Here is a 14,125-nt window from a genome sequence, read left to right on the forward strand (position 1 = left end):
TTAATTTTTAGGGTACATGTGCACAATGTGAGAGTTTCTTATTTTGAAATTCTTTCAACCTCAAAAACGTTGCCAAAGTGCAGTAATATCATCCTGTACTCATAAGAACATAAGAAAACTGGATGGTCATAGCCCACTCCCTACCCAGCTTAAGAATCACCTTTACACAACTCCATTTATGTACCATCCAGACCACATGTGTGTACAGGCAGGGGAAGCTCACCACATCCCAAGGCAGCTGGCTCCACTTTTTTCAAAGCTCCATTTGGGAAAAAATTTCTTCCAAATGAAGGTAAGTGCTGCCTTCCTGGAATTTTAGTTCACTAATGTAAGCTGTGTTCTCTGAACTATACAGGGGAAACCTTGGTTGAAGCGACTTTTCACATATTTGAAGTTGACTCTCATAAGCCAAAGCTTGTCTCTTTTCCATCCACAACCCCAATTTCTATTCTCTCGTCACGTGTGTGTGTGTGTGTGTGTGTGTGTGTGTGTGTGTGTGGCTTCAGTTACCAACAATGTCTTGTCCCTTGTCTTTCAAGAGCACCAATAATTTCCTCATAGCTCACTCAAGCGTGGCCTCTTTTTAGCCTCATCCTCCTTCATATCCACATTAGAGTATTTGATATGGTTGACTTTCCCAAATCTTCCATCTAAAATCCACCCCCATTGTTGGCTTCCTGGCTTATTCTCTCCTTTTTACTCAACTTTGCCAGCTCTTTTTCTGACTCCCACACCATAAATATGTGTGCCACAAATAATCTACCTCTGTCTTTTTTTTTCACTTCTTTTTGTCATGGTAAAATACATATAACAAAAAATTTATTATCCTAACCTTTTTTAAGGTAGCATTAAATACATCCACATTGTGCAACCATCACCACCATGCATCTCCAGAATTCTTTTCATCTTGCAAAACTAAAACTCTATACCCATTAAACAATAACTCCCTACTTGCCTCTCCTCCCAGCCCCCATTCTGCTTTCCATCTCTATGACTTTGTCTCAGTCACAGACATGACCAAAAAGTTCAGTCATTTTCTTTTTTGTAATGTCACATAGTCTCACAAAACATCCATGGAATCAATATTTGATCAAACATTTACTGAGGATTTACTGCATGCCAGGCACTATGCTAGACTCTGAAATTATAATCAGTGAAATGATTCAGGTATATTTCCAGCCCTATTTTTTTTTTTCATTTTAAGTTCAGGGGTACATGTGCAGGATATGCAGGTTTGTTACACAGGTAAACATGTACCATAGTGGTTTGCTACACACATCATCCCATCACCTAGGTATTAAGCTCAACGTCCATTAGCTATTCTTCCTGATGCTCTCCCTATCCCCCAACAGGCCCCAGTGTGTGTTATTACCCACTATGTGTCCATGTGTTCACATCATTCAGCTCCCGCTTATAAGTGAGAACAATGGTGTTTGGTTTTCTTTTCCTGCATTAGTTTGCTGAAGATAATGGCTTCCAACTTTTTCATGTCCATGCAAAGACATGATCTCATTCCTTTTTATGGCTGCATAGTATTCCATGGTGTATATGTACCACATTTTATTTATCCAGTCTATCATTGATGGGCATTTAGGCTGATTCCATATCTTTGCTATTGTGAATACTGCTGCACTGAACATATGCATGCATGTATCTTTATAGTAGAATAATTTATATTCCTTTGGTATATACCCAGTAATGGGATTACTGGGTTAAATGGTAGTTCTGCCTCTAGGTCTTTGAGGGATAGCCACACTGTCTTCCACAATGGTTAAACCAGTTTACACCCCCACCAACACTGTAAAAGCATTCCCTTTTCTCTGCAACTCCACCAGCATCTGTAGTTTTTTGACTTCTTAATAATAGCCAATCTGACTAGTGTGAAAATGGTATCTCATTGTGGTTTTGATTTTCATTTCTCTAATGATCAGTGATGTTGAGCTCTTTTTCATGTGTTTCTTGGCCACGTGTATGTCTTTTGAGAAGTGCCTGTTCGTGTCCTTTGCCTGTTTTTTAATGGGGTGGTTTGTTTTCTTCTTGTAAATTTGCTTAAGTTCCTTGTAGATTCTGGATATTAGACCTTTGTCAGATTGATAGATTGCAAAATTTTACTCCCATTCTGTAGGTTGTCTGTTCAGTCTGATAACAGTTTCTATTGCTGTGCAGAAGCTCTTTAGTTTAATTATATACCACTTGTCAATTTTTGCTTTTGTTGCAATTGCTTTTGGTGTTTTTGTCATGAAATCTTTGTCCATGCCAATGTCCTGAATGTCATTGCCTAGATTTTCTTCTAGAGTTTTCATAGTTTTGGGTTTGACATTTAAGTATTTCATCCATCTTGAGTTATTTTTTGTATATAGTGTAAAGAAGGGGTCCAGTTTCCATTTTCTGCATATGACTAGCCAGTTCTCTAGGCACCGTTTATTAAATAAGGATTCCTTTCCCCATTGCTTGTTTTTGTCAGGTTTGTTGAGGATCAGATGGTTGTATCTGTGTGGTCTTATCTCTGAGTTCCCTATTCTCTTCTATTGGTCTATGTGTCTGTTCTTGTGCCAGTACCATACTGTTTTGGTTACGGTAGCCCTGCAGTGTAGTTTGAAGTTGGGTAGAATGATGCCTCCAGCCTTGTACTTTTTGTTTAGGAATGTGCTGGGGCTATTCGGCTCTTTTTTTTTTTTTTGGTACCATATGAATTTTAAAATAGTTTTTTCTAATTCTGTGAAGAATGTCAATGGTAGTTTAATGGGGATAGCATTGAATCTATAAATTACACCGGGCAGCATGACCATTGTCATGATATTGATTCTTCCTGTCCATGAGCATGGAATGTTTTCCCATCTGTTTGTGTCCTCTCTGATTTCTTTGAGCAGTGGTTTGCAGTTCTCCCTGAAGAGGTCCTTCACTTCCCTTGTTAGCTATATTTCTAGGTATTTTACTCTTTGTGTAGCAATTGTGAATGGGAGTTGATTCCTGATTTGGCTCTTGGCTTGACTGTTGTTGGTGTATAAGAATGCTAGGGATTAGGCTGGCATGGTGGCTCACTCCTGTAATCCCTGCACTTTGGGAGGCCGAGGCAGATGGATCACTTGAGGTCAGGAGTTCGAGACGAGCCTGGCCAACATGATGAAACCCTGTCTCTACTAAAATACAAAAATTAGCTGGGTATGGTGGCAGGCACCTATAATCCCAGCTACTCTGGAGGCTGAGGCAGGAGAATTGCTTGAACCTGGGAGGCGGAGGTTGCAGTGAGCTGAGATAGTGCCACTGCACTCCAGGCTGGTTGACAGAGAGAGATTCTCTTGAAAAAAAAAAAAAAAGAAAAAAGAATGCTAGTGATTTTTGCCCATTGATTTTGTAACCTGAGCCTGCTGAAGTTGCTTATCAGCTTAATAAGCTTTTGGGCTGAGAAATGGGGTTTTCTACATATAGGATCCTGTCATCTGCAAACATAGATAATTCAACTTCCTCCCTTCCTACTTACATACTCTTTATTTCTTTCTCTTTCCTGGCCAGAACATTCAATACTGTGTTGAGTAGGAGTGGTGAGAGATGGCATCCTTGTCTTTTGCTGCTTTTTCAGGGGAATGCTTGCAGCTTTTGCCCATTCAGTATGATACCGGCTGTGGGTTTGTCATATATGGCTCTTACTGTTTTGACGTATGTTCTTTCAATACCTAGTTTATTGAGAGTTTTTAACACGAAGGGATGTTGAATTTTATCAAAGGCCTTTTCTGCATCTATTGAGATAATCATGTGGTTTTTGTCTTTAGTTCTGTTTATATGATGAATCACATTTATTGATTTGCATATGTTGAACAAACCTTGCATCCCAGAGATGAAGCCAACTTGGTCGTGGTGGATAAGCTTTTTGATATGCTGCTGGATTTGGTTTGCCAGTCTTTTGTTGATTTTTGCATCGATGTTCATCAAGGATATTGGCCTGAAGTTTTCTTTTTTGGTTTTTGTATCTCTGCCAGGTTTTGGTATCAGGATGATGCTGGCCTCATAGAATGAGTTAGGAAGTAATCCCTCCTTTTTAATTTTCTGGAATAGTTTCAGTTGAAATGGTACCAAGTCTTTGTACCTCTGGTAGAATTCAGCCATGAATCTGTCAGGTCCTGGGCTTTTTTTGGTTGGTAGGCTATTGATTACTGGTTCAATTTCAGAACTCATTATTGGTCTGTTCAGGGATTCAATTTCTTCCTGAGTTAGTCTTGGGAAGGTGTATGTGTCCATGAATTTATCCATTTATCTTAGATTTCCTAGTTTATGTTAATAGAGGTGTTTATAGTATTCTCTGATGTTTGGTTGTATTTCTGTGGGTCAGTGGTGATATCCCCCTTATCATTTCTGATTGTGTTTATTTGATTCTTCTCTCTTTTCTTCTTTATTAGTCTAGCTAGCTGTCTATTTTATTAATTTTTTCAAAACACCAGTTCATGGATTTATTGATTTCTTGAAGGTTTTTGCATGTCTCTGTCTCCTTCAGCTCAGCTCTGATCTTGGGTACTTTTTTGTCTTCTGCTAGCTTTGGGGTTTCTTTGCTCTTGGTTCTCTAGTTCTTCTAGTTGTAATGTTAGGTTGTTAACTTGAGATCTTTCTAGATTTTTGATGTGTCAAGCCCTACATTCTAAGCAGGCAAATAGCCAAACTGGCTAGTAATCGGAATTTCCTGCAGTGTCTTTTTTTGTAATAAACTTTTTATTTTGGAACAATTTTATATTTACAGAAAAGTTGCAAAGTGCAGGGAATTCTCACACACCCTCTACCCACTTTCAGCTTCCTCTAATGTTATCATCTCATATCACTGTGGTAAATTTATCAGGACTAAGGAAAAACTATCACCTCACACATATAGTTCTCCTAAAGCCAGAACCTTGGGCAAGTTGCTTAATTCCTTTGTGTTTCATATCCTACTCTATAAATGGGAATAATAATGATATCAACCTAGCTCCTATGTTAGATGAATGTTATGTGGATGAAATGAATTATTATGCTCTTAGAACAGTGCCTGGCACATATTACACAACTGTTCTGCTATTATTTTTATTGTGAAGATCAAATGAGATAATGGGTATTAAAATACTTTTACAATTATAAAGCTTCCCCAAAATGTAAGTAACTATGTTGATATTCTATAGAGAACGTCAAGGAGATACCTGAATACGTAGTAACATCCTGTGTCTGTCACCCTAAGAGATGAGACCAGTCGAGTGTCAGAAACTCAGATGGCATTTCAGTAGGAAGGTGATCGTGAACAAATCAAGTGTAAGTGTCCTGAAAGTGCTTAATTCAGCTCTGATGACAATTTCCTGGTGGTGCTACAGGCTTTCTGCACCAGAAGACAGAGGGAAGTGGTTCTCACCTATTCTAGGATGGCCTGGACCATGCAGCTCACTCCAAAGAGTAGAGAACAAAGATCTGTGTGTAATGTGCTTAAATTTAACCACTAAAGAGTTCAGACAATTGATTGTTATGAAATCGTTATATGTAATACTAAATAAGTTAGAGATTCTCAACACTAACAACTCAGGCTGCAGTCAGCCTCCAAAGCAAAGCTATCTCCATTTCTATAGCAGCCGTCAAAAGTTTGTTTTTCTTTTTAATACTAAACATAAACCCATGAATAAAACAATTTGATTACTCGCCATTAATGAAAACCATTTCTGTTGAAAACAATTCTAATCACACAAGAGAGAAAATCATCTGACATCTCACAGAATTCAAGGGTATTTTTAAATAAACCACTGGAGAGTGTCCTGAGTCCATTGCCCTTCCCTCCCCAACTTAGACACTTATTTTAAAAGTTTACATTTTGACCAGTAAAATCTGCCCTGAACCAAACATGTAGCAGTCTGAATCCTCAATACAAAACATGAGAAAGAAGAAATGCTATGGGAAAAAGAAAAGCCTTTTGTGAAAGAATCTCTAGCACTGCCAGCAGCAAGTCCCATATAACAAGGGATGGAGAAACCTGTCCTTCTACCACATCTCTGAATCTGGGCTCAGTGTTTTGCCAACAAGAAATACAATTTTTTTTTGTTTTTACTTAACCTGTTGTCATTTTACTGGCCGGGCATCTTCCACCAATAGCCACTTACATTCATTCATTCATTTAATTAATGTATTTTGAGGTCCTACTATGTGTCAGGCACTCCTTATGCAACTCTTCAAAACTAAATAAAGTTAAACAAGTGAATAAATCCACAATCTTGCAAAGAGGAAAATGTTATATTAGTAGTTCATCCTGTTATGCAACTAGCTCATCACTTTAAAACAAGGAGGCTGAATATGAATACTGTTAAACTTCCCATCCCCATTTTGTAATTAATACCTCTAGTCTATGAGTCAGGTAAGTAACATACCACATATCCTCAGGAAAGAAAATGTAGAGAATAAATGAAAGCATTTCATGGTTATTTGACCTTGTTTAATTGATGTGAATTAAGATTAAATATTGCATCTCCCTCCAACCATCTAAAAAGGTCTTTCATTGTTTCTTTAAATTATAACAATCAGATATACAGATGAAATACTAAGATTTTTTGAATATATAAATATGTCTGGAAAGGCTAGCCATCTTGAGCAATATAAAACATATGAATTTTAATCCAATTGCTTTCCTCTTAAATTTGACTTGTGAGCATTCTTGACCAACTTATGTGTGATTCTTTGCAGATCCAGTATCAGCTGGGGTCTGGCACAGCCTAAGATCAATAAGAATAAAAGCAGGATAGGGTAGGGTTGACAGCACATACGGAGTCAAAAAGATCAGAATTTGAGTTCTAGGCATATACTATGTTTTAGGGAAACTACTTAATCTTTCACAGTGTTAGTTCCCACATCTGTAAAGTCTTTTTTTTCCCAGGTGCTGTTGCTACTCTAAGATGGACCTGGAGGACCTCCTGATTACGAGCCATCTCCAACCTAAGAAAGCCTAGCAATACATGATTAGGGAACAGGGAAAAAGAAACATGAAGCAGACCAGCAAACCACTCATCTGGACCTTACATAAAAGGTGGGGCCAGCTTGTCCCCCAGCTGTAGGGAATAAGGTAAAAGGAAGTCTAGATATCTCCAGAGTATTTTAACAAATTCCCCAGATAGGAGACCATGTAATATTTTAAGTCTATCTTGTAACAAAAAGCATGAATTTGTCTAAATTACAAAATCCCCTGCCTCCAATTCCTAGGATATCCTGCAGAGATAGAACTGTATCAAGAATTCAGGATTCCGACTAATGCCCTCATTTTGTAAATCATGTTCTTATCCAGACAATATTTCCTTTAAAACTGCACAAAATTAACTTTTTGTTTGAGATATTTGAGTCTTAGTGCTACACAAAAAAAATGGTAGCTATTAATTTGTCCACCTTTTAATTCTTCTCCCATTTTTTCCTTCACCACTACCAAGGAAGAATTGTCACTATTAGTGAATTTTCCCCTAATCAGTCCAGCCTGTAATAAATTATCCTTTTCTGAGATCATATTTAATCTGTGCTATGTAATTTAAACTTCCTTAAGGATTGAACTATTATACAATGTTTCATTTGGAATGAACATTTCTATTCTATGTAAGTCTTTCTAGAAAGACAATGGCCTACAATTAGACTTTTCTCATTAATGTTTAATACAGTTTTAGACACAATGTACACAGTATTAGACATACTTTAAAATGGTAAAATTTAACATGGTAAAAATTTTTAGGTCTGCCTTCCTCACTATCACATGTTTAGAAATAATGATAGTACTTTTCACCAACCTGCCAAGCACCGTGCCATGAGCAAAAGAGTTATGCATTTGGATATGTTAATGTTTTGCTAATTGCGATAGTCAGCAACCAACTTTCATGAACAAAACTCATACCTGGTCTGCGTATTTGGCAAAACCAGAGTCAGCTGCCATCTTAGCAAGGAGCTGTGTATCAAAAGTAAGTCATCGTTAGCAAATCTGAAGACATTAAAAATAGGATACTGAGTTCTGGGAGAAAGCGATTCTTACATTTTGATTATCAAAGCTAGGAAAGTGTGTGTCGGGAGAGAGGGAGTGGATGTGAGTGTGTATGTGAGGAAACACAAAAGTTCACATCAAGATCTTTGTGATACACTCTGAGAAGCTACTGACCTGGAAGGACTTCCTGGACTATCCCCACTGACATTCATTCATTCAACAAGTATTTATTGAGCACCTACTATACATAGGAACTGGGCTATAGCTGTAAACAATCCCTGCCATCGTGGAGCTTACATTCTAAGGAAACAATTCAAAGCACTTTTGAAAGCATGGCCATGGTGGGCAAATTCCTGCCCTATTTTCTTTTGCTTGCCTCCATAATAGTGGTGACTATTATGGCAGTTTCCTTTGATCAAAGTACAAACTCTAACACTCCAATTGGCTTAATAAACACTGATTCTAGTTCTTTTTAGACAAATACCTATGAAATAATTGAAAAGTTATCTGAATATTCACAAAGTTAAAATAGTAATAATACATTGAATATTACCTGCCAATTATTCTTCTAAAATCTTTTTCTGCATTTTCTCATTTTATCCTCGAAATAATTCTGTGTCTCTAAATGATAGTTACCTTTATTAACATTCTATAGGTGAGAAAATTACACAAAAGGAGTTTAAGCAACTTTCTCAATGTTACAAGGCAACCATTATAGAATAAAAATATTTATGCATGGCTATCTGTTCTTGAGCATCTGAAAAAATTATTTTGTCCTAAGAAAACTTTCCTAAATTAATGTGTTTTTCTTATATAGAGAAACAACTTTTGACATTGCATCATCATCCATTCTTCTAAAATGACAGTTTTATTTATTTTTAATTAAGGCAATTATTTATATAATTCAAATAAATCTGACAACTCGATTTTCATGAGATTTCATAAAATATTAAAATTACCTTCTAAATATTTTATTTTACTCTGCTAGTGCAGTCTAACTTTTGTGTCTGATATCAATGCTAGGCAAGTGCAGTAAAGCTCTTCATTGCATAAAATTAGGATCAAAATTGGCAGAGGAAGAAGAATCTGTAGAGGCATTTATTTTTTCAAAAGTAGATATGCATTTTACTTTTGCAGCTTTACTTTTTACATTTGTTCGTTTTTGACAAACCCAGTCAAAATAAAACTTTTTTGAGGATTTTTATCTATTACCTATTTCATAACTAGCGGGAGCAGGAATTTGAGAAATGAAGGCAACAGAAAGTCTTCCCATTAATTAGTAAAGCCTGATGACATTCGGGAAGTATCCAGAATCAAAATGTCAAAAAATTTTAAGAGGTATTGATAACAATGAATGATTTGTCCTGTGCTTTCCTACTGTCTATTATAATAACTCATGCTTATTCTATGTTTGGGGCACATTTTAAGTGGCTTTACATAGTATTGCATTTAATTCACATAATTGCATTGGTCCTATTATTATTAGCTTTTACAGGTGAGTAAACTGGGCCAAGGCGTTTTAAGAGACTTGCCCGAAGTTTCAGAGCTAGCAAGTCACAGCACCAGGGGGCCATGCCCCAGAGGTCTGGTTCAGAGTCTACAGGCTTGACCACTACATGACCCTGCCTCAAGATATGCTCTTTTTACCCATTTTCAGTAACTGCCATGTGGGTTCTATCAGGGAGACTATGAAGCAATGTCATCCCTTCTCCATCTACCCAAAGGAGCATCCCCTAGGTGTTGGTGCACTAAGCAGACTAGAGAATATACAGGAGTCACCCACAAATTCAAGGATAGAGTCAGACTAGAATAGAATCAGAATAGACACTGAGTGACACAGGCAAGACACAGTCCAAAATAAAGCACCTGGTCTGACCAATACCAACTGAACATTATTAGTCAGGCTAGCCTGGCCCTGAGCTAGGAGAAGCAGGGTTTCCTGGAAGCAAGGAAGAGCCAGGAGTCCAAGAATCTGTCAGAGAATAGCCAGAGCCAGGGATGGCACAGATGTATGGGTAGGCAGTAGGGAAAGCAAAGGTGTAGGAGACAGCTAGGATGAGCTTACATGCTTTTTAAATAAGTCAAAAGAAATGGTTTCCAGTATTGGTTTTTCCTGTTATATGCAATGCAACGTCTCTGCACTGGAGTGTCCTATCTCTCCCTAGACAGGACATTCTGCACTTGAATGTCCTATCTCTCCCTACCTAATTCAGCAACAAATATTTATCTGCTACGATCTCTTGAGACCAGGAGTTTAAGACCAGCCTGGCCAACATGCCAAAACCCCGTCTCTTCAAAAAATACAAAAATTAGCCGGGCGTGGTGGCGAGTGCCTGTTGTCCCAGCTACTTGAGAGGCTGAAACAGGAGAGTCACTTGAGCCCTGGAGGCGGAGGTTGTAGTGAGCTGAGATCATGCCACTGTAACTGAGCCTGAGCGAAAGAGTGAGACTCTGTCTCAAAAAAAGAAAAGAAAAAGAAAATACAGTAGAGAAATACAAGCCCATTTTGGAAAATCTCATTTTTTGTGAAAGTAAGATTAAATGGCTCAGGATTTCTACTGACTTAGCAAATGCCTTTAAACAGTTTTAGAAAATTAAACCAAATTAATGCATATAAAGAATATCGATAACACATAAACATGTAATTTATATTTATATTAAATGTATTTGTACCATATAATCTGCTTATGGTATACCTTCTTTTTATATCTCCAACCCCACTTCTGTCTTTATAAAATTTCTCAAAGAAAGTAGTACCTAATTTGCATATGTTAGAATGGAAATTATCCGGTAAAGATCCATCTACTAAATGCCAGATGTATTTAAGGAGCATCTACATTTATAATAGACATAAGCCATTTCTAATTTAAATCACATGTTATTTTGTTTACTTTTTGAAAAGAATGTGACATGGAAAGGGCATCACCATCTAATGAAACCTCTTCATTTTACAAATTAGAAAAACAATGCCCAGAAAGTTGTAACTTACAGACATCTCGGAGTCGTGAAATGGCAGAGCTGGAACCAGGGCTCATGTCTGCTCAATGCCCACTCTCATCGCATTTCCACCATCTCTCACACACACACACACACACACACACACACACACACACACACACACACTAGTGCCTCATGCATCTTATTGCTCACATTCTTTTCAAAAAGTAAATAGAACAACATGTGACATAATTTAGGAAGGGGACTTAAAAGTAAAGTGTGTATGACAGAAATAGGACCACTGAATGGAAACAGCAATGCCAACAAATTACGTTCTTTAGCATTTTGCAAGAAATAGAGCTTTAAGGGGATCTAGAGACCAAATTCAATTTCCCAAGCCAATCATTTAACAGGGCGGTTGTACATTTAGGTTACCCTGAGTGTACAATAGCACTGGATTCGAGTTTTGCTTTTTGATTTTCATTTCTGTCTTTTGACAAGTTTTGTGATAGTAAAGGGGAAAAAATGTCCATCGACTTTCAATAGTCATTTCTACTATGACACTTCTGCTAAAACATCACCCTCATTTAGGCCCCAAGTAGCTCATGCCCAGATTATACCTATGAGACAATCAGGTCCTCTGGCCCACAGGTGCCCCCCCTTCCTATACTGCACCTCACTGACAGATTTGTCACCTTTAAACCATTGTTTGCATCATATCACTCCCAGTCAAGCCCTGTGATGGTGTGTGTTTAATAGCTTATTGATTCTTTTCCAAATATTCTAATCTGGCTTTTTCAGTTCTTCATAATCTGTCTGCCTCTCAGAAATTCTACTCTTTCCAGTAAAGCATGCTCATTCACATCGCCAAACCTTTACTAATTGCTTTTTCCCTTGTCTCTGTTCCCTCTTTCCTCTCTACTATTGCAAACTCTACCCAAGCCTCAAGGCACGCATTCGTGTCCTCCATTCAGCCTTTCCCCACTATTCCAGCCCCCGCTGTTGAGCTCTTTCTCCCTTTTCTGATTCCATGAATTTTTTCACAGGTTACCCTGCTGGGCTTGCATTTCCAAATTCAGTGCAAGTTCTAGGGCAGGAATCATGTTTTATTTTAGGAATCTCATGAGCCCTTTCCCCACCTCCATTGCTACATACCTCAGCACCTTGCTGACTACGACAGATTCTCAGGGAATACTTTGACTGTTGGATAGTTTAGACACGGTGGAGGAAGAGAATGTGAGCTACTTGCAAGCAATGCTGGCAAAAGCATCAGTACTATTTCTAGGGTTAAGTCTCAGCCCCATTGCTCTTCTTCATGAATGTACACATTCACTCTACCACTAAATTGTTACTGACTCCTTCCTCTTCAGGGTTTGTTAAATAAGTTTATTTTCTCTAACCTTGGTCCTAAGTCTGATCCACCTCCAAGCAAGTTCACTGTACCTTTTTAGCCACCTCTCTTACTCCAAGGACACAGTCAAATGAAAGTTTTCATTTAGGCTCCCCCTCTTTTTCCTCAACAAGAGGAATTCCCATTCTTTTTCATTTGTGGTGTCCCCTTCCCAGGCTTGAAGGTAGGAGTGATATCGTGGTGACACTTCAGCTGTGGAGAATCTCCTCCTACCACATAAATGCTCCAAACCCAGATGTGTCTACGGCCCAGCTAAGATTAGAAAATGTTACTGGTTTCCCTTCCCTTCTCTGCCCCGCAAAATGACCATGATGCAGAGAGCATGCTTTGAAGAGTTGGGATTTTTTCCTACCTAGAAGCCTTCTCACTACCTTCCCTCGGTGGAGGGGAAGGGGAGGCCTGCTTCCAGCCGCATCTGAAGTTCCAGCTCTGCTTTGTGAGTTCTGACTCCTAAGGAGGCAGGAGAGACCCTCTGGAGGGCTCTAGGCATCCTGCTACTCCTCCTCCCGCTGGCACTCTTCCCTAACGCCAGGTGATCACACCTTCAGTCAAAGAGTTCCCGTTCTTCTGCCTCCTGCAGGATATGCTTCTTGGTCTATACTCCCACGTGAGCTTCTTTAGTGGGTTTCCCTGCTCGCCCCCGCTCCCCCCCCCCCCCCCCCCCGCCCCCGCCCCTCACTCGCGAGCACAGCGCCTCACCCCGGTGGACAGCCCGCCGGCGCCGCCAGGCCCTCTGCTGTGCGCACAAGGCAGCAGCTGGCGGCCTGCTCGCAGCACTGGCAGCGAGGACCTCGGAATCGCTTCCGCCCTCGGGCCTTCTCACGCGTCTAGGGACTGCCTCCAGCAGGTGCAGCCCCAGGTGCCCAATTGCCAGATCTTTAACCTCGCGCTCTCCCAGCCTTCAAAGTTCTCCAACCCGCGCCTGCCAGCCCCAGCGCGCCCTCTTGTCCAGATGCCAGCTCGGTCCAGGGTTCGCCCTCCCCGCGACTCCAGCCCCAGACTTTCCTCCTGGTTTCCAGTGCCCAGCACGGCCACTTACCCAGGGCAAGGGCCAGGAGCAGTGGCAGGGAGCTGGCGCCGCTGCCCCGGGCGGCCCGGTCCATCAACCCCGCTCTGCCGGGCCGGGCAGCCCCTAGACAAGTCTCCCTCCTTCTTCGCCCCCTTCCCGGGCCTCGGGCGCCTGAGAGGGTGCCTGGAAACTAATCCCGGAGCCAGAAGGAAACGAAACTACTTCCCAGGCTGGCACCCTGGCTACAAGGCAGGGAAACACCCAGGGCGGGAGGCCGGCCGGCTCTGTGAATGTCGCCGGGAGGAGGGAGCCTCCTATTTATCCCCGCTCCTCCTGCACACACCCCGCCAAAGAGGCGCAGGACTTGGTCCTGGGAGCCTCCACGCTGCTCCCACCCAAATTGCCCCACACCCATACCCACACCCAGGGACATATTCGGGCTGCCCTCGGACCAGCTCACCACTCCCCCTGCTGGGTCTCACCTGACTGACTGTTCATTTCCCTCCCCCCTAGGGCGTAAACAAGGTAGGGAGGGAGATGTAAAGAATCCGCGTGGAGGGGTGTCGGAGGTTCCCGTCGGGCCTGCAGGCTGACCTAAACTCCTGGAAGCCACCGAGGAAGAGTCAGAGACCCAAACGTGTTCTGGAATTCTAACTTCCTTTATTTCAGAGGATTGCTAGTGTCATGGAGAAACCAGACTCACCATTCATTGTGGTTGTCAGGCATTTGATAATGCAGGCAATTTCAAAAGAGTCATTGTTGCCTTTTAAAGTCTTGAAGCCATAGCGAAACCTCGTCTCTACAAAAAATACAAAAGTAA

At 40.5% G+C, this 14,125-nt stretch overlaps 1 protein-coding gene across 1 annotated transcript in view; it reads right to left on the reverse strand.

Moving 5' to 3' along the window:
• The window catches only part of BTC (betacellulin), a 51,033-nt gene extending 37,284 nt beyond the window's left edge, over positions 1-13,749 (reverse strand). The window contains exon 1 of the mRNA XM_004038834.5: positions 13,336-13,749. Within this exon, the coding sequence (XP_004038882.1) occupies positions 13,336-13,399 (64 nt within the window). The 5' untranslated portion in view covers positions 13,400-13,749. The remainder of the gene's footprint in view (positions 1-13,335) is intronic.
• Positions 13,750-14,125: the final 376 nt, after the last annotated feature.

This window comes from Gorilla gorilla, chromosome 3, assembly GCF_029281585.2.
Source record: "Gorilla gorilla gorilla isolate KB3781 chromosome 3, NHGRI_mGorGor1-v2.1_pri, whole genome shotgun sequence".
Lineage (NCBI taxonomy): Eukaryota > Metazoa > Chordata > Mammalia > Primates > Hominidae > Gorilla > Gorilla gorilla.